General features: G+C 41.7%; 2 protein-coding genes across 5 annotated transcripts in view; one reads left to right on the top strand and one right to left on the bottom strand.

The window, feature by feature from the left end:
- Positions 1–6194, top strand: part of Setdb2 (SET domain bifurcated histone lysine methyltransferase 2) — a 61315-nt gene extending 55121 nt beyond the window's left edge. The window contains exons 18-22 of the mRNA XM_085698602.2: positions 13–62; positions 1153–1217; positions 2601–2732; positions 4341–4412; positions 6127–6194. Of these exons, the coding sequence (XP_085554728.2) occupies positions 13–62; positions 1153–1217; positions 2601–2678 (193 nt within the window). The 3' untranslated portion in view covers positions 2679–2732; positions 4341–4412; positions 6127–6194. The remainder of the gene's footprint in view (positions 1–12; positions 63–1152; positions 1218–2600; positions 2733–4340; positions 4413–6126) is intronic.
- A 2314-nt stretch (positions 6195–8508) lies between these two features.
- The window catches only part of Rcbtb1 (RCC1 and BTB domain containing protein 1), a 40936-nt gene continuing 25041 nt past the window's right edge, over positions 8509–24403 (bottom strand). For all 4 annotated transcript variants that reach the window (XM_085698609.2, XM_085698606.2, XM_085698605.2 and 1 more), the window contains 7 exons: positions 22670–22777; positions 22164–22306; positions 20070–20260; positions 18024–18150; positions 16247–16398; positions 15485–15615; positions 8509–10670 (listed from right to left, as the gene is read on the bottom strand). In XM_085698609.2, coding sequence (XP_085554735.1) covers positions 10530–10670; positions 15485–15615; positions 16247–16398; positions 18024–18150; positions 20070–20260; positions 22164–22306; positions 22670–22777 — 993 coding nt within the window. In that variant the 3' untranslated portion in view covers positions 8509–10529. The remainder of the gene's footprint in view (positions 10671–15484; positions 15616–16246; positions 16399–18023; positions 18151–20069; positions 20261–22163; positions 22307–22669; positions 22778–24403) is intronic.

The following is a 24403-nucleotide window of genomic DNA, read 5'->3' as shown; positions in this document are numbered from 1 at the left end:
CTGCACTTTCAGACTGTTTTGCCAACAACATGCTCCAGAACGACCAGGGACCAGTCAAAGTGGTAAGTTTCTAAAGTGGGCTTAAGAAAAGTTAATTATGTAGGTAAAACATGAAATAAGCTAATTTCTTCTCAGTTATAATTTCATGTGTACCTGTTTGCATGGATACCTTAGGTTACAGACGGTTGTCAAGAGCCATGTGGGTGCTGGGAACCAAACCTGAGTCCTCTGGAAAAGCAGCTAGTGCGCTTAAGCACCGAGCTAGCTCTAGTCACAGTCATTATGTTTTTAGATCATTAGAAAGTACCATGAAAGGGTTGTTTGCCATTGCTATACACTGACAAGGGATGAGGGAATGATGATAATACATGTATATATATGTATACACACACACACACACACACACACACACACAGAGAGAGAGAGAGAGAGAGAGAGAGAGAGAGAGAGAGAGAGAGAGAGAGAATTTGTTGTAGGCCAGCCTGAGCTATATAGTTAGACCTTATTTCAAACAAAATTATTCACCATAAAACTTTGTCCCACTTCCTAACCACACTGTTAAGTACACTTGCTAAAGAACAACCACTGGGCCAAAGAACACAAATGGTAAAACTCTGGATAAGCAACCACTGCTAATAATCTTCTGAACAGCCAACTCTAAACGAGGAAAACACGACTGCCCAAATCCCTGCAAGCATTAGATAGAACATCTGTCAGCTCTGACGTGGACATGCATTACTACATCTTCTCAACAACTACCTAAGGCCTGAGCTGATTTTCCTGCTCAGTGAAACACCATCTGTCTATACCATTTATCAGTGTTATACTAGCTTATGAGCTTAGAATTAAAATGAACACTTTGTTGTAAGTTCACATACTTAAGTCCAAATTTACCCAGTATTCTGGTTTTGTAGCAACTTTTGGCATATATTTTTTATTTTATGCAAACAGGAATCATATATATGTATATATATGTATATGTATATAGTTTCTCTATGTCACCCCAGATATCCTTGAACTTGCTCTGTAGACCAGGCTGGCCCTGACTCAGAGATTCTCCTGTCTCTGTCTCCTGGGATTAAAGGTGTGCACCACCACCACTCAGCAATCTTTTGCTTTATATATTCTAAGTTTTCAATGGTTTCTATTTAGGGGGCTCAAGCTTACAAAAGAAGAGAGGAAAGACCAAACACGTCCCATCAAGCATCCCCGAACAGGTAATTTAACTTATAGATCTAATTTCCTCACCTAAAGTTCCCACTTAAAATTCTGAACAGCAGAGATTCACACTTTGAAATCGTTGGAGGAGTTGGCATTTGCATACCACCCTTCATGTGTGTTGATGGGGCTGAAGCTAGTTGTCAGGTACCGTCTTGGGAATAACCCGGACATGGCAGAAGCATACTGAGATTAGTAAGAAGCTAAAAGCTCAACAGATGACATTATTCCCTTGGTTTCTATCAAGCATCTCTTGACACCATTTTAGGAAAAAGATCTGACATTACAGGATATTTAGCTCTAAACAGGCAGAGAGCAGAGGCAAGCATTCGTTCCAAACCAAGTGCTTTCCGGCTACGTATCCACACTGGGAGCTACACTGCCTAATTTCTAACTTTCAATTTCTAGATCAGTAAATCTAAAATGTAAAAGAATTTGGAGAGATTTGAAACAGTATTTCTATCAGTTCATATAAACTAAGTTAGAACAAGATAGCAAACTATCCTTCTTATTGTTTATTCGGGCATTGTTTTCCTGGCCCCAGACAGCACATCCCATAGGTTTTATCTATTTGAGAGTGCCATTTGGATCCTGGAGTTCGCCAAGACTAAACAAAATGAATAAACAAAACGTTTGCCTAATACAGATCTTCTGTTACATTTAATTAAATACAATTAATTATATAGTAAAACATTTTTATGTGGTATTCAAGGGCAACATGAAAAGTCAGCATAATCTGGTTTTCTCTTCTAGCCAACAAACATGAAGTTTAGATCCAAGAGACGCATGACAGAAGAGGCCCTTGACCACAAAGGTTTGTTTTCAGTGAGAATTTGTACCAACATGGTGGCCTCCAAATACTCAGAAAAATGTTGGCCCATCTATTCTGATGCCAGTGTTAGGCTCTGGTCTTTATTCTTCTGGATTCTGGTACCTGATAAGTCTTTATTTTATCACTACTATGCACTCTATTAGAGCCCTGCATATAAAACTATTTGAGTTGGAGTGGCCTACTTCTCAGTCTGAGACACAATTAAAAAGAAGGCAGGTTTGCCTGAGGTCAGAATTCAGTGGTGTGCTATCACTCAGGTGACAGGTGGCCTCTGATCTATGAGAAGGGGATGTCCTTACAACACATCATCTGCCACAAAAATGAGGGCTGTTACCTCAAAACTTGAAGCTAAATTTTACAAAATCACATGTATTCAAATATTACTATAAGTAAAGCTTTCAGTTTTTTGTACCATTTACTATTTGAACTACGAAAAAATAGATAATTTACTCACCCATCAACTGGTAAAGTGTAGAGTGATCACCATATAGCATGAACAGCTGCCCTAAGACCATTTCCTGCTAATGAATGCTGTGTTCTTTGTTCTTAGATTCAAGTGTCAAAGTTCCTTTTCTTAAGAAATGCAAGGAAGCGGGACTTCTTAATGAATTATTTGAAGGGATACTAGAAAAACTTGATTCAATTCAAGAAAAACTCCTGAATGAGACCGCTTCAGAATCAGGTACTGAATCGGCTAAATGTAAACAAATATTAGAAAACAAAACATTTTCTTTCCAAGCTTTTCCCCTCCTTTCTTTACCCCATTCTTTAAAAGCACTAACTGTGGGCTGGAGAGATCACTCAGTGAAGAGCACTTGCTATTCTTGTAGCGGACCCAGGATCAGCTCCTAGCATCTACACGGTGGCTCACCACCGTAACTCCAGTTCGAGGGAAAGCCAACACCTCTTCTATCCTGCACAGTCACTGCATGCACATGGTACACATATGTACGTGCAGGCAAAAACACCCATACACACAAAAATACATCTAAAATAATCAAGTTATTGCCAGATCTACTGTCCACAATAAATCAACAAGACATGAAAAGTCAGATTCTTTAGTTAGCAGCAAACTGCACGGAAGCCTGGAAGGCTGTTCCTCAGAGACACCCAGGGCTGAATGGGTAAAGGTGCAGTTATTGCGGCTGTGTTGTGTTCGTTTGGCTGGTTGTGTTGTCGCTGCTGCAGTTGATGTTTTAAAGTATACTTTTTAAAATGTTTAATTATGTTTATATATGGGACTGTATGGACATGGGGGTGCAAGTGCCCATAGAAGACAAAACTGTCTGATACCCTGAAGCCAGAGTTGTAGACAGTTGTAAGTCACCCAACATGGGTGCTGGGAAGCAGCCTCCAATTTTGATGTGCCTCAAATTCTATTCCTTAATAAATAAAGGGTTTAAAAAATTATTACAGGGGCTGGAAAGACATGAAGAACACATACTATTCTTGCAGAGGACCTGGGTTCTGTACCTCAAGCTCCTGGGGATCCGACTCTCTTATGGACCCCGAGGATACCTACATCCATGTATGTGTGCGCATGTGCATGTATGCCCACCCACACACAAATAAGCCTTTTCTTAAAAATCGTATTGTGCACCCGGCACAGTACACACATGGAGGTTAGAGGACAGGCTGTCGGAGCCGGTTCCACTTCCACCATGTGGGTCCTGGAGGCTGAACTTAAGTCATCGGGTGGTAGCAAGTACCCCCACCTGCTGAGCTATCGTGGCAGATCATGGAGTATAGTTCTTTAGATCAACTCTGGAACAGAAGTTCTTTCTTAATGAGTTCCTAGGGAATCAAAAGGTCCACTTGCAGTGTGCAGGTATGTAGTTACGGCGACCTCTTTTAACCTACAGAATGAGCTAACAGCTTTACAGTTAGTTCCTTGTTAGGGGAATCTGAATATTTCGTACTGTAAGTGACAATGTATAATCTGGACTTATTTAAAAACCATTTTCTATATGGTAAAACCAAAAGACCAACTACAGCTAAGCATTTCCAAGAGCTCAGCTGTTACATAATATTTACATTCTGAAGGACAAGAACTCTCAAATTTGTGGGTGCCTCATAATCACCTGGGGGCTCGCCGAAACATGGGCATTCTTCCCCAGAAGCTTCAGCCGCACAGAGATGCTGAGCTGATGCTTCTCATGGGTTCCCTGGTGGCTCTGCACTGTGCTGCACTCCGCGGCTGCTTACTCTTCCATATGGGGTTATGTTCTGCTTTCTCCGCGTGTGATTTATCCACATTACAACTAACACAGGACGTTGTTTCTCCCTCTAGACTATGAAGACATTGAAACTTTACTATTTGACTGTGGAGTGTTTGAAGACACATTAATAAAATTCCAAAAAGGTAGGTGATTCATAAAATGATGCGGTTTAGAGACATTTATGATTCAGATCAAAACGACAGGTGACAAAACAATAAACATACTTCTAAAAGACAGTTTGTATCTAATGAAAAGAGCCCATTACAAAAACAGCATGACACACAGAGAAGAAATACATGCAAAAACCCATAGTTACACGAACGCGCACACGCACACACACACAGACATAGATGATAGAAAGACCACACCCTAGAAAGAGCAGTGATTTGTAAGTGGGTGGATTATATACAGTTCTGCTTTCTAGGGAGACACGCACATGCTTCTGTAATCAGAAACACTGACTGTAAAGACAGGAACACATGTTTTTGAAAGAGTATTTTAAGCCATGTATAGACAGGCACAGAGACTTCCTGCAGCCTCTGACCCCAGGAGTAAGATGGAGGCAACAGTGACCCTCCCTGCAGTGTGCCTCCCTCGCACTTGAAGAAATGTCATTTCTTTTCCTAAGGCTTTACCTTCAGAGTTCATCTCCTGAAGCAACGAGTACTGGAATCCTAAAATTCATCGGGGGGAAAAAAAGCAAGAATAGCCAAGAAAAGTGTTTTGTTTTTGTGTTTATATAAAAAAAAAAAAGTGATGTGGTTAGCTTGGTGTTGTGGTCCACACCTGTAATTCCATCAGTTAAAAGGGTGAGGCAGGATTGCCAGCCTAGGCTACACAGTGAAACCGTGTCTGAAAAATGTTAAGAAGCATTCATTTATTATGCCCCCCTTCAGTACTCTATGTGCTGCACCTATGGACTGGGTGAGGGCCGGATTCCCACAGGACTGGTAGGGATAGCTCTCATTACTGCATTTCACACTGCCCTAGACTGCTCTTTTCAACAGGTGCGCCTATTAGTACGTAATGGTAAGACAGCAGGTTTTCCTGCCTATGTCACTTCAGTATGCACAGCCTCTCTCATTGAGATTTTCTGTTACTCATTCCTATTCGAATTCTGAAATATTCATTTTTAGTCAGAAAAATTACTTTAAAAGTTGCTTGAGCATGTCTGTTAATACGAATAGTTCAAAAAAGTCATCAAAAAGCTGTGTTTCCTATGATACTGGCCTTGTCAATTGGTATGAAAGTTCTATGTCTGAAACATGTCATACAGCATATGATGTGGGTTCCTCGAGATCCTAGCCAGGACTGCATGAGAACCTGTGGGAAAGGCTAACACCTGACACAGGCCCTTCTGGCCTGGCTGACCTCACCCGGTATTTCAAGCTAACTGCGGTGCGTGGTCCCTCTGGCGACTATGAATTTGAAGCTTCAGCTGTGAAGCTTTTAGAGCTATCAAAAGTGACCCTGGGAGGTTTCCATAGGAAAGCTTTTTCCTCCCTAAATGACCCCCACAGCTGTGACGTCACAATGTCCTTAGAGCCAGAGATGTGCTCACGAATGAGTTTCCTTGGCAGTCCAGCTACATCCTCCAGTCTCTGACGAATGATGCGTGTAACCGTGTTCTACTATAAAGGAATGCACACTCACGTGATACATGCTGGGGTCCCATCCTGAGTCACAAAAGGACGCAAAGACCTGGAAGGAGCCGTTTCTGCTCATATCACTGTCTTCTCCTTTGAGGCACAACTAACTACCATGGAGTGTATATTTGAACTGACTCAGACTAGAGGCAGTACATTATTCCTAACCAATTAGTGCATAAAACTAAAGCCACTTTATTTCCTTTCAAAGTAATAAAGAGTAGAGCTTGTGAACAAGAAGAAATGCAGAGGCAGCTGAAGCAGCGGCTTGAGGCACTTGGGAACTTAGAACAAATCTTGGGCTCATTTCAAGAAAACGGAGACCTGGACCACTCAAGTTCTACTTCAAGAGTCTCGCCATCTTCCCTGTTCAAATGTGAGGAGTCTATTGACTGAAACGCAAGCAGGCTCAGAAGACACGCTGGGACAGATGCGTAGGTTCCCCTCCCCGACCGCTACTGCCCATCGCCATTGTTTACCTGACTGCCTGTTTCTTGTCACCTCTCGTCATCTCACTTGTTAGTAAAAACTGTTCCTCAGGTCAACTGGATCAGCTGAGAACAGATCTTCCCATGTATTTGCCAAGGAACAAGGAAGTCTTTCTATTGGTTGATGCCTTCCCTACTCACCCCAGTCAACTGCAGCAACACCAGAGCCTTTGCACATCCTCCTGCGAAGTCTTAGAACTTTTCCTTGCCTCCGCTGGCCCTCCAGGTCTCATGGTAGTCTCCTCTCTGTATTAGTAACTCCATTACAATAGAGCAGAAACTCATTCCCGTGGTTTGCTTACTGTTAACCAGGGTTCCTGCTCACTACCACACTTCCAAGACTTAGCGCACTCAATAAATGTTTGTAAAATACACTGTACAGAGTGGACGGTTTATTTAATAGTTCACAGCAGCCCTCAGCTGTAAAAATGTAGAATGCACAGCGGTTTTAATGATTTTATGTGTCTTCATCAGTCTTTTTCATCACAGTTATTATTACAAGGGCATGTGTCGTCTTAAAGACAAGCACCAACATTTGAAACTTGGCTCTTTGAATAAGAGCATCATTAGGAATATGGAATGGGAAAAATGAAGACCTTTCCCCCACCTAACAATAAGCAATTCAGATCTGTATGCCCACATCACTCAACCCTCGGCTCCTTCTCATTCACATTTCTCATTTCCTACCATGATCCTCTCAGTTCCACATTAATGCTACCGACCAGTACGGGACTGAGCCGTGCCTCCAGCATGGTGTCGAGTGTGGTTTCCAATGTCACTTCATGAAGGGTGAACTGGAATGACGGCAATATGACCACCCATTAGAATGAGCTGGGATATTTTCACGCCAAAGTTTCCCCTCCTGCCTTACATTCAACTTTAATTTGTCAATCACAATAAATTATATGGCACAAGGAAGCACCATGTGTTTGGGTTCATATTGTTGGCATATATTGGTCAAACTGACCAAATGAACCTACTGTTACTACTGGAAAATGAGCCAAATAATCCCAGCCATTATTTCTATATAAGAAAATGTATGGAAGCCCAGGGTACAATAGATGGCACTGTGAGAAGTAACATTAGGGATCTCGCACACACATTCCCTTATTCAATGCTGCATTTTGTAAGCCTAGGGGGAAGCCCATAAACACCCTGTTTTATAAATGAGCTAAAAACAACCCCCATTCTACACAAACCAACTTTTGAACATTGTTGGTTGGGTCAACTCCATTTGGTTCCATTATTTAAAAATAAATAAATAAATAAAAAGATGGTAAGATGGCTCAGCACTTGCCACCAGACTTGATGACCTGAGTTTAATTCCAGGAACCCACACAGCAGAACCGACTTCTACAAGTTGCCCTCTGACCTCCACAAGAGTGCCATGACATGCATGTTCCCCATGTACAAAATTAACTTTAAAAAACTTTACAAATATCCTATTATATCATTGGTTGTTAACCCAATCTCCACTTTGCCCTAATAACTGCCATGTATCTCAGGGACAGTGGCTGCTACTTTTCATCTTTAAGTACTTCCAATTCAAATGCATTTCCCCCTCTGATAATTCAACTATGCTCTTTTAACAGAAAAAAAATCTTTGGGTTGGGGGTAGTTGAGAAGTAGTTGACACATTCACAGTGGTATCTTTTTATTCTAATATAGTTTTCTAAAATTGTGATATATGTAACAAAATTTACCATTTCAACCCTTTTAAGATTATCAACTTCTTTGTCTATTAAGCTTTGCTAACTGTCAAAATAATCTGTGCTTAATTCATACAGCTGTGAGAGACTCAAATAATGTATGTGAGAAAAAATATAGTTCAGTAACATCAAATATAGTCAAAAATTATCATTCATCCAAAAACATCTTCCTCTTGTAAAACGAAAAGTGCCCATGTAAGAGCTCCCTCTCCCAGCCCGACAATCACTCTCTTCCCACCTCTAGGAACACATAATTGTCTTTTTGTGACTTATTTCTTTTTCACTTAAGTCCACAAATTGACCCATGCTGTACCAAAATAACAAGTTCCTCCCTTTTCCAGGATGTATATACTACTGTACTCTAAAGAGAGAAAATAACCACAACTGTACACGGCCTGCCTTAAGAGATTGTTTATTATGTCATTCAAGAAATTACACAAATGCATCCTAAATACTCAAGTATCAAACATTGTTCCAGTAAGTTCAAGGATACAGTTTAGGCTATTTTAAGAAATTGTGACTTCTCTGGCTTCCATTATTGCATCAGAAGAGAACAGTTTCAAGAATAATTTTTGTTTTCTATGATGATTAAAAACAAAACCAAATAGAAAAATAAAAAGATTGCATTAAAAAAAATCCTCCAACCTTTCTGAAAGGACTTGTTCTTTCACTGCCATACACACTCAAGCCCCCAGTGAGCTGAGAAGTGTGTCTACAGCTGTCAGAACTCAGTAGGTTCTTGCCAGGTGAATTATCTATGGATATGGATTTACAGCTGTAGTTTGTGCTTTTCTGTGGAGAGGTTTTTCAAGTAAGAATAATAGTAAACATATCAATGTTACCACCTTGGGACTCTAAGTCTAGAGAACTCTGGTTATCCAGATGGCCTATTCCAGCAAACGGTATCAATATGCACTCATCGTCCTAGGAAGAAAACTCTCACTGAAGAGCCAATTCTGACTGACCAATACACCTGTGACACGACCAAGAGAAGGGGACTGGGTTCTGGGTTGGCATCTGTCTGGCCTGTCAACAAATCCTGCCTCTGGTGCCTCCCTCAGCACTCCACCCCAACACATCATCTGAAAGCTGCACAGCGCCTGCTGCGCTCCCTCCCCGTTAATGTGGCTCCGAACGCAGGCTAAGGCCAGACGGTCCTCTGTAAGCAGGAAACAGAACACACGAAGGGAACACACATACATGTAAAGGAGTTCATGGAGCAGAGAGCAAACAGACAATGGCTCATTCTGAAAGCAAGCTCAATGGGCAAGGCTGGGACAACAACATTCTACACCCCAGTAACATTCATAGCCAGATGACAGTCTTTTTAGGAAAACTATAACTTCAGGAACCCTTTTGCAAGGCTAAAATAAGCCAAAAAGTACTCCTAACACAAGTAAAGCAAGAAAAAAAAAACCAAACAAAAAAAACCCAAAACACCTGGAAGGTGAAGTTTCAAATAAATTTGTGATGGAATGTGGCCCAGACTCCCCGGCACAAAGTGACCATTCTGAGTCCTGTAAGAAAGGTGGTTTTAACAGTCACATCAAGTCACAAAAGATCAGATAAAGAGAATGTGTGGTTACAGGGTGAGGCTGAGGGGTAGTGTGTACTGCACTCTCAAATGCAACCTAATGAAACACTGCTGGGAGTGAGTGTGTCAGGCTAAGTCGAGAATTAGGAGTTCTAAACCACTCTCCTTTATCAAACAAAGCATCTTCTTTTATCGTGTCTCACAGTAGTTCTAGCCATTACTCTTTTGGTACCTAAATCTTTTATTTTTTATTACACTTTTTTATTGTGTGCATATGTGTAGTCACATCAGAGGACAACTTTTAAAGTTTGCTCTCTCCAGCATGAGGGTCCTGGGGACTTAAGTCATCGGGCTTAGTGATTACAGCCTTTACCCGCTGAGCCATCTTTCCAGCCTGAGGTGCCCACATCTCAAGAGAATCTCGGCAAGCCTCAACATTTCTTGACTGTTTACGTGGAGTTGATGCATATTCGACAGTATTTCTTGAGAGCTTCCCACAGTCTGGTGCCCCACAGGAAGGTGGTGGCAGCAAGCAGCACTCAGGAGCAATGGCGGGGCTTGTCCTCCACATGCAGTGTGAATAGGCTTGTCGCCAAAGGTCCAGGAATATCTCACCAGCTTCCTTAATCCCCGTTCATAAGATCCTCTCATCAAAATTAAAAAATCAAAAGCAACTAAACTTTCATCCTTTCAGAGTGTTCAGCCAAATGTAAGAAAATCACATTTCAAGTCCACGTATCCAGAAAGAAGAGCTGTGAAAAACAGGCTCATGAAAAGCATCCTTCATATACTCCTACTGACTCTGATGTGACAAAAGCGACCTGGCGGGTTTTACCTGCAGTCTCACATCACCCACTCACACCCAGCCCAGCAGCCTTGGGTTTCAGTTCTTAAAGGCTCCACATTTACTGGCTTTAGCAATGAACTCCTTTAGCAGGGGGCCATCCATTTGCCAAAATGCCGCAGTCTGTGTAACTTCTGTCAAATGATTGATGCAAAACTTAAAGCAGAATTCTTCTAAATCCTGGACATACACGACAAAAATAAGAACAGGAAGAGGCCTTTGTTTATTAACTGTGAACTGTTTCTCTGAAAATCCCCTCATCCCAATTCTCTCACCCATCCCAGATAGCTCACACGAGGCAAGCAAGAGGACTACATCTCGCCAGAAAACCACCTGCCATCCATTCACAAGAGTGAAAGCATGGTTTCCATAACCCAAGTGTGACACACATCGGCGGCCTTTCATGGCTGTCACTTGGCACAAGTATCTCAAGACACTGTACAAAGCCCAATGCCACTTTAGTCCATACATGTTTTGGTACATTTAAGAAAACAGAAACAAATTAAAATATGGACTAGTTTAAAGAACAGAAGGCTTTAGGAAATAGATGAAAATTTATGGTCTACCTAAAATGATATTTAAAAAGAAAATCTCCAAAACTTTATTTTCATGGTCTAATAAAAATGAATTTATTTTTATAGCCCTCATTAATATGTCTTCCAGCATGCTATTAATAAGCTCCCAGTCAAGCCCAGACAAGTGTATTTACACAGACTAGAGTTCTCAGGCAGATGAATGAAGTCACCAATAGCCAACATTAATTTGTAAAGCATCATATAGATATGGTATCACATCCACTCATCCCTGAAAGGCCCCAGTAAGCCGGAAGTTCAAACACACACTCATTATATAAATTGGTATAGATATAAAGAGAACTTCAATGTATTAAAGCAAACAACAGAAAAAAGTTGTTTTATTTTTTAATCAAAATGGCTCGATTTTTCCTTTTGTATTGGGCCAGCTGGCAAGCTGTGAGGAACTCTCCATTTAAACTGAAGGGTCGTGACTTCCTGCTCCTCGTTGCCTTGAGGTGAGAATTCTAGACAGTGCAGAGAAGACCCCAGCAAGCAGAGCAGAGAACCAGAGCCCCTCTCTGCACTCAGGCAGACTCCTACGGACATCTGTATTTCCTTACCACAGGATTTTCTGTCCAAGACTGAAAACATCCTGCTGCAAGAAAACTCACCAGATGAACAACCACCAAGAAAGAAACCACAACTAATTTGTCTCAGCCAGCTGCTGCCCAAGATTTACTTTTCAGACAACTCAAAGGGCATTTACAACATTAGCATATCTCTGGATCCAGGTTTTGTTTGTTTTTGTGTGGTTTATAAATTATTTTATTTTAATTTATTTATTTTTTATTTTTTATTTTTTCAAGACAAGGTTTCTCTGTAGCTTTGGTGCCTGTCCTGGGACTATAAATAATTTGAAAGACAAGGTCTCACTATGTAGACCAGGCTGACCCTGATAAAAACTCATAATTCTCCTGCCTCATCCTCTTCAAGTTGGGAGCTTATAGGTGGGTCCCACCACACCTGGCTAGATTCATGTTTCTTTCTTCCTTGGATTTTAATTTCTTTATTTGTGGTGGAGAGTAGCACAGGCAAGCCAAGGTAAGCAAGCGGAAGTCAGAGAATAATTTGCAGGAGTTGGTTCTCCTTTTCTACCACTTGTGTCCTGGGGATTGTTCAATCTGGGGATTGAATTTAGGATGTCAGGCTTGGCACCCTAACCCACTGAGCCATCTCATCAACCCTGGATACATAAGTCAGTTTGCTTCTGATGTGACGGGGTCATCCTCACCTTCTAAGAATGCACTGGGCGTGTTCATTTGCCAGCCCTTCAATGATCTGGACATTGAAAATGCAACTAGATACGAAACCACAGCCTTTGCACAACTAGAAACCAACCATCAAGAACTGCTATGCTTCAAATATAAAACATTTTTTTAAAAGGGGGGCCGTTTTACCAGCAGATTAAAAAAGATGTTCACAACAAAATCAAAGTAGATGAAGAGGCATTTAATCAGCAGATGAAAAAAATTCATACATAATAAACTAAGGAATCATAAGCTTCATGGACAGGGAAGAGGAGAGAAAACAAAACTGAGAGGTCTTTGTACTAGGAACTAAGATGTATAAATCTGTGGAGAAATTACAAAGTGGCTCCAGGCAGATTCAGCGTCAGACCTAGACTGTAGTTAGCAGGGAGCAACACACTTGTAAATGACTACTTTGAAAAAATATTCCAAAATAAAAAAGAGTACCTGTGGGCAGGGGCACAGGCACGGAACTCAGAGGACTTTAGGAGTTGGCTCCCCCCTTGTCCATGTGTGGTTCCCGCTGAGTTGGACCCCTGCTGGGGATGGTGGCAGGTACCTTTACTCACTAAGCCATCTTACAGGCTCTTGGTCCAATCTTTTATCTTGAAATCATTCCAATCATTACAAATCTGAAAACTAAATTGCTTTTTATTTCCACCAATTTCTTAAAATATTGGGCTGGAGCCCTAACATTCTGTTTAAGATGCTAAAACAGCAATTAGAAGAATTCTTGCAGCCCAAGACTTCCACAAACTCTGTCCCTTCTTTGAAAGGCCCCTCAGCTGGCATTTCCCTCTGTGTTTGAACACGTGTCCTCCTGCAGCACTTCAGCACCTCACCACTCCGTGATGGAGGACCGTGACTCCTCCCAGTGCACTGTAGAACACGTCAAGTCTGACAGTACACACCCTAAGACTTCCACCATGGCCTTGCTTTTTTAGGTACAACTACTAAGCCTGCACTTCTTTTGGACATTAACCTCAAGTTTCCTTCAAAGAGCACATGGAGGAGTCAGTCACTGTAATGAAGCAGGTAACTGAGCAGCAGGCAGCCTTCATCTCCAAAGCACCAGCCATGGCCCAATGACAGCTGCTACCCCAAAGTTAGGCTTCTAAAATCAGTTTTCACAGTTGATTATCAGTCTCAGCCACTTCCTATCACCTAAGGTATGTAATGGGTTTGATCTGAACATCCAACACTATGGTCACTGACTACATTCCAAGGTACTAAGGAAATAAAATGTACAAGTATACCCGTTCATCAGATAGCTCAGTATCGAAGTCCTAGAAGTGTACCATAATGACTCTACTCTATTTCCACACTGAATGTGTCATGTCTGTCTGCTCCCATGAATACCTGTTTACAAAGGTGCCCCTTTGTACTGAAGTGCTTTAAGCATATTTTTTCATTCAATATTTATTTTTGGAATTTCAAACATGTTCAATTATTCAATTCAGCATATGCTTTTGAGTGCTGTCTCTGCCTATTTGGGGATAAACTCCAAGTAATCACATTCATTTGTAGTCTCTCTAAAGGAAGAGTTTGTTGGTTTTTTGTTTGTTTGTTTGTTTGTTTTGAGACAGGGTTTCTCTCTGTAGCCCTGGCTGAACTGCAATTCACTACACAGAACAGGCTGCCTTAAGCTCCCAGAGATCCTCCTGCCTCTGTCTCCTGAATTCCGGGACTAAAGGTGTGTGCCTGGCCCTGTCCTGTAAACTCTGAAAGGTAGATTTCAGGTCAAAGTGGGGAACAAATTTGCAGTAAGAGAGTCTAAGCTGCGGGCCTCTCAGCAGGTTGCTCTGACTGCTGTCATCAACAGACTGAGCACAGAGCATGGAGAAGTGTGGAGAGGCACAAGTCTGGAGTCAATCCCCAAAGGAGAGAAACAGCATCAACCCAATTTAAATTACAGTTATGTGGAAACGAAGGCTAAGTTAGAGCAGCACTAGTAACAGACAGGCTCAAGGTGTGACAGGAAGGGAAGAAAACATACCACACCTGACCATCTTCCCCTTTGTCACCAGGCTCCAGAGTCAGCTACAATTGACCTTGTGAAATATTTATTATCATAAAAGAACCTCAAGCAAAAATAGGATATGCTTTGAAAATAAAAGGCATAATGGTCAACTCAATCCCTAAGTGTGGCAGATAGGAAGTTTATCCTCTGTTATACCTCAAAAGCCACAATATGTATCTTTAATAAATTTCCGGCTAGCAGAGACTGACTGTCTTGTCAAATGACAAAACACCTCCAAAAAGAGAGGCTCACGGCGTACTTAGCAAAGCTAGCCATTTTGGACCTGCTAATTTTTATGGATCTGTATAAATCTAACCAGGTCAGCTATGAGTTCACTAACTATCTCTGCTGCACCCTTCTGTGGCACTCTCCTCACAATGCAAGAGCATCTGCCACGCCTCACTGCTTGTGCCAGGTGCTGCAGCATGGTGAGTCAGGTGCAGCATGTGCTCATGATTTATGGCTCTGGTAAGTTTATGAAAGTTCAATGTCATACATACTACAGAACACTACTCATCAGACTCTAGAAATCTGAGAAACCCAGATTTAACATTCAACTAGTATAAAACAAAGTAGGAACTATTGAGATGGCTCAATGGGTAAAGACACTTTCTGCGTAAGCCTAACAACTGACTTGGAGTGTATGCAAGACTGGAAGAAGAGAATCAAGTCCTGAAAGTTGTCCTTTAGTCTCCAGATACGTGTACACACGCAAAGACTTTTTTAAAAAAGAGGGAATACACACTAAGTTCTTTACACCAGAACGATTGAGCTACATGACAATGACGGAATTGCAAGCACACAGATGTAAAGCAAACAGTATCGTGGGCTTCTGACAGGTGAACTTAGCAAAATGGCCTTGAGAAACACAGATGCGCTGACATCAGAGGATGGAACTAAAGCATGCTGTCTGCCAGTCCAGGGAGTCCAGCACTCTACACTCCCCCTGTGCAGCCTTCAGCCAATCAGTTAAAAGCAGAAGCAGAAACACAGCTGATCCTGAAACAGCGAACAGAGATGTAAAGAAGCAAGGCCGAGTTCATCTGAGGTCTTGCCGCTGAGTCACTAAGAGAGGTGAAGCTAGCCACGCTCCTTGTCAGAGGAGAAAGGGAGGTGGGCTGGTAGGGAGGGAGCTGGGCACTTCTATGTTACCTCTGCGTCATATCTGACTGCAGCAGAGAATAAAGAAAATGCGTTCTCCACAGTGATGCCTCGCTTGATGATGTGCTGACAGAGCCTCTTCAGTCTGTTTTCACAGTATGACGTCGCTAAGTCCAGAAGACCTAAAAAGCAGAAGCACCAAGGTCACGCCAGCTCACAGCACCCACGGCAGCTGGTACATGCCATGTTCAGTTCGTGAGAGCGATTTCTTAGCAAGCGCTATTCTGAATCTGAGTAAATACCTTTTTATTTCATTCCTCATATCTCCCAAAATCTACCTGTCCTGTAATTAATTACTTTATACAATTTCTTCCATAGTACACAGAATAAGAAAGGGAGTCTCTTCCTTATTTTGTTTACAAAAGGTTAAATGCACTAGAAACTTATATTTTCATATTTTAAATAAGTTTACAGTTACGAAGTATGTCTATAACTTTAAACAATAGCAGCAGTTTAGAGATGCTTACTTTAGACATTATTTTTGTTTTGTTTTTGGTTTTTGAGAGGGGTTCTCTGTAGCTTTGGGGCCTGTCCTGGAACCAGTTCTTGTAGACCAGGCTGGTCTCGAACTCACAGAGATTTGCCTGCCTCTGCCTCCCCGAGTGGTGGGATTAAAGGCACGTGCCACTACCACCCAGCAAACACTATTTTTAAGTATACAAAAGTTAATAAACTTGTAATTAACTATATATCACTGCTCTAAGACTAGGACAAAGTCACGGGCACATGACCTGGTCAGTCCCTATGCGGTACCTATGGCATCTTCAGGTGGCAGATCAACTGTGTCTGTGTAGAGGTACTGGAGAAAGGCACGGTACACAGGGTAAGAAAACTGGTCTATCTCTATCACCTCCTTCATGTCCTCATTCCAATAGGACTGGAACATGGATCGGAAGTGCTCACACCTACAACAAAAGCAAACCATACCAATGAAAGGGTTGAAAGCAAACAAAAGGTATTACAGGTATCCTTTACCTTCTGGGCTGGCACAAATTGGGATCATTCACTCACTATTAGCACCAAAAGTATTTGCTATGCAAGAACTTTTAAGTGCAATGTTGCTAAAATCACTCTCATCTTGATATTACCATTTAAAAGTATCAATTAGATAGAGAGCCCAGGAGTACAACAGCACTGTCTCCATCAGTCCCCATCCTAATTAAGTGTTCCAATCATTTGTTTTACGTTTTATGTATACAGAAATGCATTTTTTTAAGACTTATTTATTTATTATGTACACAATGTTCAGCCTCCATGTGTCCCTCCAGGCCAGAAGAGGGAACCAGATCTCGTTACAGATGGTTGTGAGCCACCATGTGGTTGCTGGGAATTGAACTCAGGACCTCTGGAAGAGCAGTCAGTGCTCTTAACCTCTGAGCCATCTCTCCAGCCCCCCAGAAATGCATTTTAAACAATACAATGAGGACTGGGGATGTAGCTTAGTGGCAGAGTGAGGTATGGTGCAGAAATACACAATATTTACTCAGAGTTCTAAAAAAAAAAATGGATTCAGTGATAGTTACTTTGAGGGGTTAAAAAATATTTCTAAGCAATGCAGAATGGATGTAACAGGTTAGAAAAGCTATGAGAAAGACACACACAGCCACACTGATCACAGAGCCATAGGTAAAAACATGTCTTTTTTTTCTGTTTGGAAAAAATTAATCTTTAATAATAGAAGAGAATATATACTGAGACTTACTCACAAATTTAACATGCAAATAAAATTGAGTATCTACTAGAGCTGCAATTAATTTATTAGTTCATTTATTTTTAATGTTGGGGAATCAAACCCAGGGCATTGCTCATGCTAGACAAGTACTCTACTATTGAGCTATAGCCCCAGCCAAATCTGTAATCTGAAAAACAATGTAAGAATTAGTGATGTGGGATGTCCTTCTAAATATGTGTTGCTTTTATTGGTTGATAAGTTAAGCTGTTTCTGCCAATGGCTTAGCAAAGCAAAGCCAGGCACGAAATCCGAACAGAGACAGAGAGAGTAGGCAGAGTCACAGAGAGGCCATGTAGCTGCCAAAGTAGAAGGATGCCTGGAATCTTTCTGGAAAGACACAGCCTCATGGTGATACACAAATTAATAGAAATGGGTTAATTCACAAGGTAAGAGCTAGCTAGTAATACACCTGGGTCATTGGCTGAGCAGTGTTGTAATTAATATAATCTCTGTGTGATTATTTGGGTCTGGGTGGCCGGGAAACGAACAAGCAGTCTCCACTTCCCAATCAGGGGTTTGCATAGTATGCGCAAGTACTGACTATAATTTCTAGGACTACAGAAAACTAAATGACAGAAAAAAACGTAAGTAGTTATACCACCCAAAAGTTGCATGAATACAAGACAGTCTTTGATAATAAGTAGAACTGATAACTATCTGCCCAGAATACTAAATTGTCAAACTTCTTTGTACTGCCATAACAATTTCTTCTTAGTGTCTACTCTGCAGTATACTAAACAAACAGTTATAACAAAAGGGAGGTAAGTTACTGATGGCTCTAAACTCATGCAAAAATACCTGATTTTCAAAACAGCTTTATGGACATGAATATATTTCCCATCAATTCGAAACTTCAGATCAGCAGTTTCTGGACTATCAAATTCTTTCTTCAGTGAATCTGCAACTGTTGAAAAGTCTTCATGCTCTGAAGGCAACAGACACACCATTAACACAAAGCTCAAGAGACAGAATCAGGCATGAGAGGCTTTCAAAAGATAAATTATGGTACCTAATTCCACTCTATTTCTGGTCAATAAAGCTCATGACTCATTTAACAAATCAAACTCACAGTATTAAGGTAATTGATCTGTAAACTACAAATAAAACAAAATGAGTATCTGGGAAAGCCAAATAACAGTCTTCAAGTATAATTAAACATGAAAATACACACTAAAAATAAATCTCATGCCAGGTGGTAGTGATGTACACCTTTAATCATGATACTCAGAAGGCAGAGGTTGGTGGGTCTCTGTGAGTCTGAGGCTGTGTGGTCTACAAAGCAAGTTCCACAATGGTCAGGGCTACACAGAGAAACCCTGTCTTAAAAAAACAAAACCAACCAAACAAATAAACCTCATAGGTACTCTATGGGGATACAACTGATCTCTCACAACTTGAGTGGTTTTTCTTCTGGGACTAAGTGCTCACCAATTTTCCTTGACTGAAACACTGACATCTTTGTTCTGATTTGATCAGTTTATAGGATGGAATACCCAAAACACCTTCCCATGCAAACAGTTCTTAGGAAGAGAAAGTTGTTAGTCATCTGATATCTAAACATTATTCTTAACTCTGAAAATTAATGTGATTGATAACACTAATTCTTCTACACTACCTAGAAGCAGCCAACTTTCCCTGGAAGGACTCAAGCATTCTACAGGAAAACCAAAGATGTTCCATGACACGAGCTGCTGTGAGCAGTCTACCTAAGGAACACGATCTTACTGTGCACACCATCCGCTACTTCATACATACAGGGGAACAAAATAACAAATGACACAAGAAAGACCCACCCCTGGGCTGAGAACAACGACTGAGCCAGGAGCCAGGAGTAGCGGCTTATTTAAAGACCAGCCCCCCGACCCCATAGCCTGAGTGCTGAAGAGAAAAGAAAGGAGATGACTAAGGTGTCCAGAATACGGGTGATGGCCAACCACTCACCCAAAACCAAGGTTTTTATGGGTGTCTCAGCATCTCATCACAGCATGGAAATAACCTTCCCTCTTTGTCTGTGATGGCCAGTGTATCCTGCTTTTAGAGAACTACTTCTCTCTAACAGGGGAACTCCCATCTAGAGGGGAAAACCCTCTTACTTTAGTAGCTGGAAGGAAAGAAACAATTTGCAAGGTCAGTGGCTAGTTCTTCCCCTCTCCAAACATTACTAAATTCTGTTCTGAAAAAGATATATGCATTTTAAGATACAAGAACCTAGAGAGGCCTGTCAGAATTAGGCCAGCTTGAGCAGGACATGGAAATCTCAGGCTGTGCTGTATTGGCCTTTTTGGCTGTGTATGCTAAACATAAATGTGATTTCAATCAAATAGTTCCATTCACTGGACCAAATGCTTTATAGTCATTGTATTTACTGCAAACATATACTGTATTACACTAACTGAGCTGGTAAAGTATTTTTAAAAAATATTCTTTATTTCTCCTGAAGTTTATTAGCAGCTTAATTTTTCCTGAACATCCTCTTTTCCCCAAGAAAAGGGATGTGGATGAAGTGTGGCTGCTTAGTGAGTTGTGGTTGCCTTAAAAGTAATAAAAGCATTTGGAGCTTAATACAAACAGTGAGTGCAAAACATTATAAATGGACTACATTCCACTTGATTGTACTGGTTAATTTTGTTATTAAATATGAATTAACTAAAATAGAAGAACTTAGGGACAAAAACAAGAGTCTCTGAGAATGTTTCATGACCTATGAATAAATCTCATTATTATTCAGGAAAAACATTAAAACTAGCTTACAGAGAACATCCTAGAACCTAAGTAGCTCACAGCTACCAAATATGCAATGGATAGTATTTGGTTACCCAGGGAGAAACAGCTTGAGTGGCTTACCCACAGACAGGAGGTGCCACGAGACAGCAGGGGTGGCAAAGCAGGCGAACACATCGTCGGTGCAGGAGAAGTGGGTGAGGTGGGGAAGGGTCACTGACTGGCCCCGGCACTGGCCCCACATGTACACATGCCCACCCTGGGTCTTAGCAGCAGATGTGTGGGTGGAGTGACAGGCTGCAATCTCTACAACTCTGGAAACATTGAAGAAACACCCATGTTACTACTTTACCACACGTGCCTCCAGCACACTCTACAGAGTAATTTAGAAATTCACGCTTCAACACCTCACAAGTCAGCCCAAGGTCAGTGATGTAAGCCACAAACCCTGCCTACAGAACCAAAGGTCAGAAAAGGCTCCCCTAATCTCCCTCCCTCCTCTCTGTCTCTCTCTGACGGCCCACTTCTCACCTAAGTTCATCTTGAGGTAGGAACACATAAATAATACATACTGTTGAGGCAAATGTGGAAAGAGACTGGAAGTTAAAAATCAATGAGGACAGTGGACAATGACAGAATGTCTTCACTGCTCTGGGAAGATAAGCAGTAAATAAAAGATACTGGGGAGATGGCTCAAAGGTTAAGAACACTTCTTGTTCTTGTACTGGACCTGGGTTTGTGTCACAGCACCCACATGGTAGTTCACAACTATCTGTAACTCCAGTTCTAGACGGTCCAACACACTCTTCTGACTCCAGACAACAGGCACACACATGGCGCACATACACACATGCAGGCAAAACACTCACACATATAATATTTTTAAATAAAAAAAAACCTAGTGTGTGTGTGTGTGTGTGTGTGTGTGTGTGTGTGTGTTTTCATGGGGGGGTGACAGTAGTGTGCACATCTGGGTCAAGGCCAGAAGACCACCTCAGACACTGTAAAACTTTTTATTGGGACAGGCTCTCTAACTGGCCTGGCACTCACTAAATAGGCCAAGCTAGCCAGCGGTTACAAGTGCACACCAGCACATCTGGCTTTTTAAATATAGGTTCTGGTGATCTAACTCAGGGACTTATAAGCGCTTTCCTGATTCAAATATCCCTCTCATCTCTACCATTCCCCCCTCCCCCGTAAACATTATCTTCAATAAACATTTTCTTATACATATATTTTTTCCCTTATCTTCACCCAAATCTTAACATCTTCATTAGGATGTCTACCACTGGGCTGAGGGGCATGGGCTCTGAACATTCCAAACCAAAAGGTTATCAAGCCAGATCAGCTTCACTTTTCACAGTACTCCTAAGACAGGGAACCCCAAACAAACTGCATAAAACTCACAATTTGATGAACAAACACTACACACCTATCCCAGTAGGATACAATAAACAAAATTAATATTTAAATAATGTCCATTAAAGAGCAATTTTTATTATTTAAAAGTGAATTTAGGTGGTACAAAGTTAGTGCTACACTTTGAATTTCAGTGTGACCGCAGACCTTAAATAACCTCCCTACATAACAGACAGCTCCAAGACTTTCAGAGCTAAGATGCCTTAGTTCCCACCAATCACAGGTGGGTGCTGCGGGATACAGGCAAGTTCACACATGTTCATTCTGACTTATTGGTGTGGGAGAATTGTTTGTATTCTGTCAATCATGTATTTTAATAAAACGCTGATTGGCCAGGCAGGAAGTATAGGCGGGTCAACCAGACAGGAAGTAGAGGCGGGGCAATGAGAATAGGATAAGGCTAGGGAGGAAGAAACTCCCTCGGCCATTCCTGTACAGACCACCGAAGAGGCAGCATGTAACTTGCCCAGCAGAGAAAGGTACAGAGCCATTATGGCTAACATAGATGAGAATAATGGGTTAATATAAGTTATAAGAGTTAACAAGAAGCCTGACCTAATGAGCCAATCAGTTTATAACCTTATGGAGTCTTGTGTGTGATTTCTCTTTGGGGCATGCCGGCTGAGGGGTACCGGGCAGGACAGATACCCCAACAAGCCGGCCCTCATGTTACAACTTATAAACCATTTGGATCAAAACGAGAATGTTAAGAAATATGAGTCACAAGCTGAACACCACAGCCACACAGTCCCAAGGCCACACACACATAGTCTCCAAGAAATGGCACAGGAAATTTACCTTTCTTTTTCCACCATGATGTGTGCTGGACTTAGCAGATTATTTTTACTGCCGTTTCCCAGCTGCCCATATGTGTTGGCTCCCCAGGCATAGAGCAAGCCCTCATCTGTTAGTGCTAGAGTATGTGCATACCCACAGACAATCTGAAAGAAAACACACATGGTCACCATCCTGGCAGTCATGGCAGAGCAACCCCCTGCTTGGGCCACAGTTGGTCTCTGCAGAATGCCAGGCCAGCAGCATGTGTGGACTGGCATCTGCTGGAGCAGCCAGAAGCATCAGGGAAGTCTAATTCTTTACCCACTGGTCGTCTTCATGAATTTCTTTACCCTGTGAAGAAGACCATGTCCAATACCATGGGCTCCCCTTTTCTAACAGAAAACGAGGAAGGCTAAAACATTAAGCGTGAGAAGTGAAGGTATAAAGAGTTGCCAGAAATGAATGACAAAAGAATTAACCTCCAATACCTCTGCCATAAAATGTATGGCAAGAAATGCAATGTGTACCTGGTTCACACACACGTTGTGCAGGGCTGCCACCCTCACTGGGGTCAACTGGTTGCCATTGTTTCCCAAGCCCAGCTGTCCATTGCCATTATAGCCCCAGCCATACACCTGCGAGAGAGAGAGAGGACAAGCTGTGCAAACTGCCAACGGGAACAGAAGTCCTGACCTACGCAGATCAGAATCTCCAAACCTACACTGTGGGCTACAGGGTCCTACAAATGCAAAGCAGATGACTGATTTTGTTCCCATTCCATGACTTCACAAATGAAAAACTGAGGGTCATTAATGATTAGCAGGCACCTACCACATGACCTACATAATGAGAGGTACAAGGAAGGAATCTTTAGCCCAAGCCTGCCAAAGGCAAGGAACATGTGCACACTTGGTGACAGGTAGTGAGAGCCACCACAGAGATCAACGCACTGCAGGAACAGAGAGCGGTGTGAGGAGGAGAGCTGTTAGAAATGGAGGCCTGAGCGGGACAGACGGTGGCACTCCAGGCAGAAGGCACAGAGGGTCACGGCAGAGACAGAGGGAAGAATAGTAGTGGAAGAAAAGAACAAAGAGCCAGATAATACGCTGATAAAAACAAACCCCCTAGAGCTAGGCAGTACATGCCTGTAATCCCAGCTTTAGGATGCTGAGGCAGGAGACTGCCACAAATTAAAGGCAAGCCTGGATTACATAATAGGAACCAGACCTGCAAAGGCTATACAGCAAGGCACCACCTCAAAAAAACAAAACAAAACAAAACAAAGGGACAAACAAACAAAAAACAAAACAAAAAAGAAAATGAAATATATTTAAGAATTTTTACTATAGTATTCAAAAACAGAGATCAAATTTTCATTTTTAAAAGATCACAGAAACAAAAAAAGCTCATAAAATAAATAAATAAATAAGTCAGGCGGTGGTGGCACATGCCTTTAATCCCAGCAGTAGGTAATTTCATGTTCCATCAGTAAGCAAGTGAGTTTTCATATGGTGCTGAGCTAAGAAGTGATGGGGACCAAGAGACGGGATGGGTAAGAAAGGAGCTGGCCAGGAGAATCACAGAACCGGGTGGTCCCTTAGGTGTTTCTGCAGCATGTACCATCTGTTGAAAGTAGCAGCAGCTGGCATGGGCTAGTCAGGAGGGCTAATGGTTTGGAATATTCAGTGTGGGCCATAGTAATAAATTCTAACCAAGAACATATTTTAAAAGGTCAAGTTCAAATTAAACGCCTACAACTTCTGGTGGCACCAAGACCCACACAGATGCAGGCAAATGCACAGTGGGGCTTCCAGGACAAAGTAAAGCAGAAAGGGCAGAGGGTAAGAGGTGGCTAAGTGCAATTTCATCAAAGCCATTAGTGTAACAGGTACTGGCCTTCTGGAAAGAAATTTGGCAGCAGCTATCCTATTCTTAATGGCATACTTCTTTACCTAAAAATTCTATGCTGGGAATTTATTCTATAGAAATGCTTATATGATGCACCAAGATAAACATACACCAACAGAAATCAGTGCATCATAATTTACAACAGCAGAAACAACCCAAAGTCCTCCAGAGAGGTCCAGGTGTCCGTCACCCACAGAAGCAAACTAAGCAGAACTCTGAGAAGTGCTACAGAGACAGTCTCAGACAGTGCACAGAAAACACAATGCTGGAAAGTCCGGCAGGGAACAGAACGACAGACAGAGGCAGCAATGTATAGGTAATTAAATAAGGAAATTAAACTCATCTGTAGATAA

Source organism: Myodes glareolus, chromosome 12 (assembly GCF_982192425.1).
Source record: "Myodes glareolus chromosome 12, mMyoGla1.1, whole genome shotgun sequence".
Taxonomy (NCBI): domain Eukaryota; kingdom Metazoa; phylum Chordata; class Mammalia; order Rodentia; family Cricetidae; genus Myodes; species Myodes glareolus.
The sequence above is the reverse complement of the archived record's forward strand: the minus strand, read 5'-3'. Positions and strand labels throughout refer to the sequence as shown.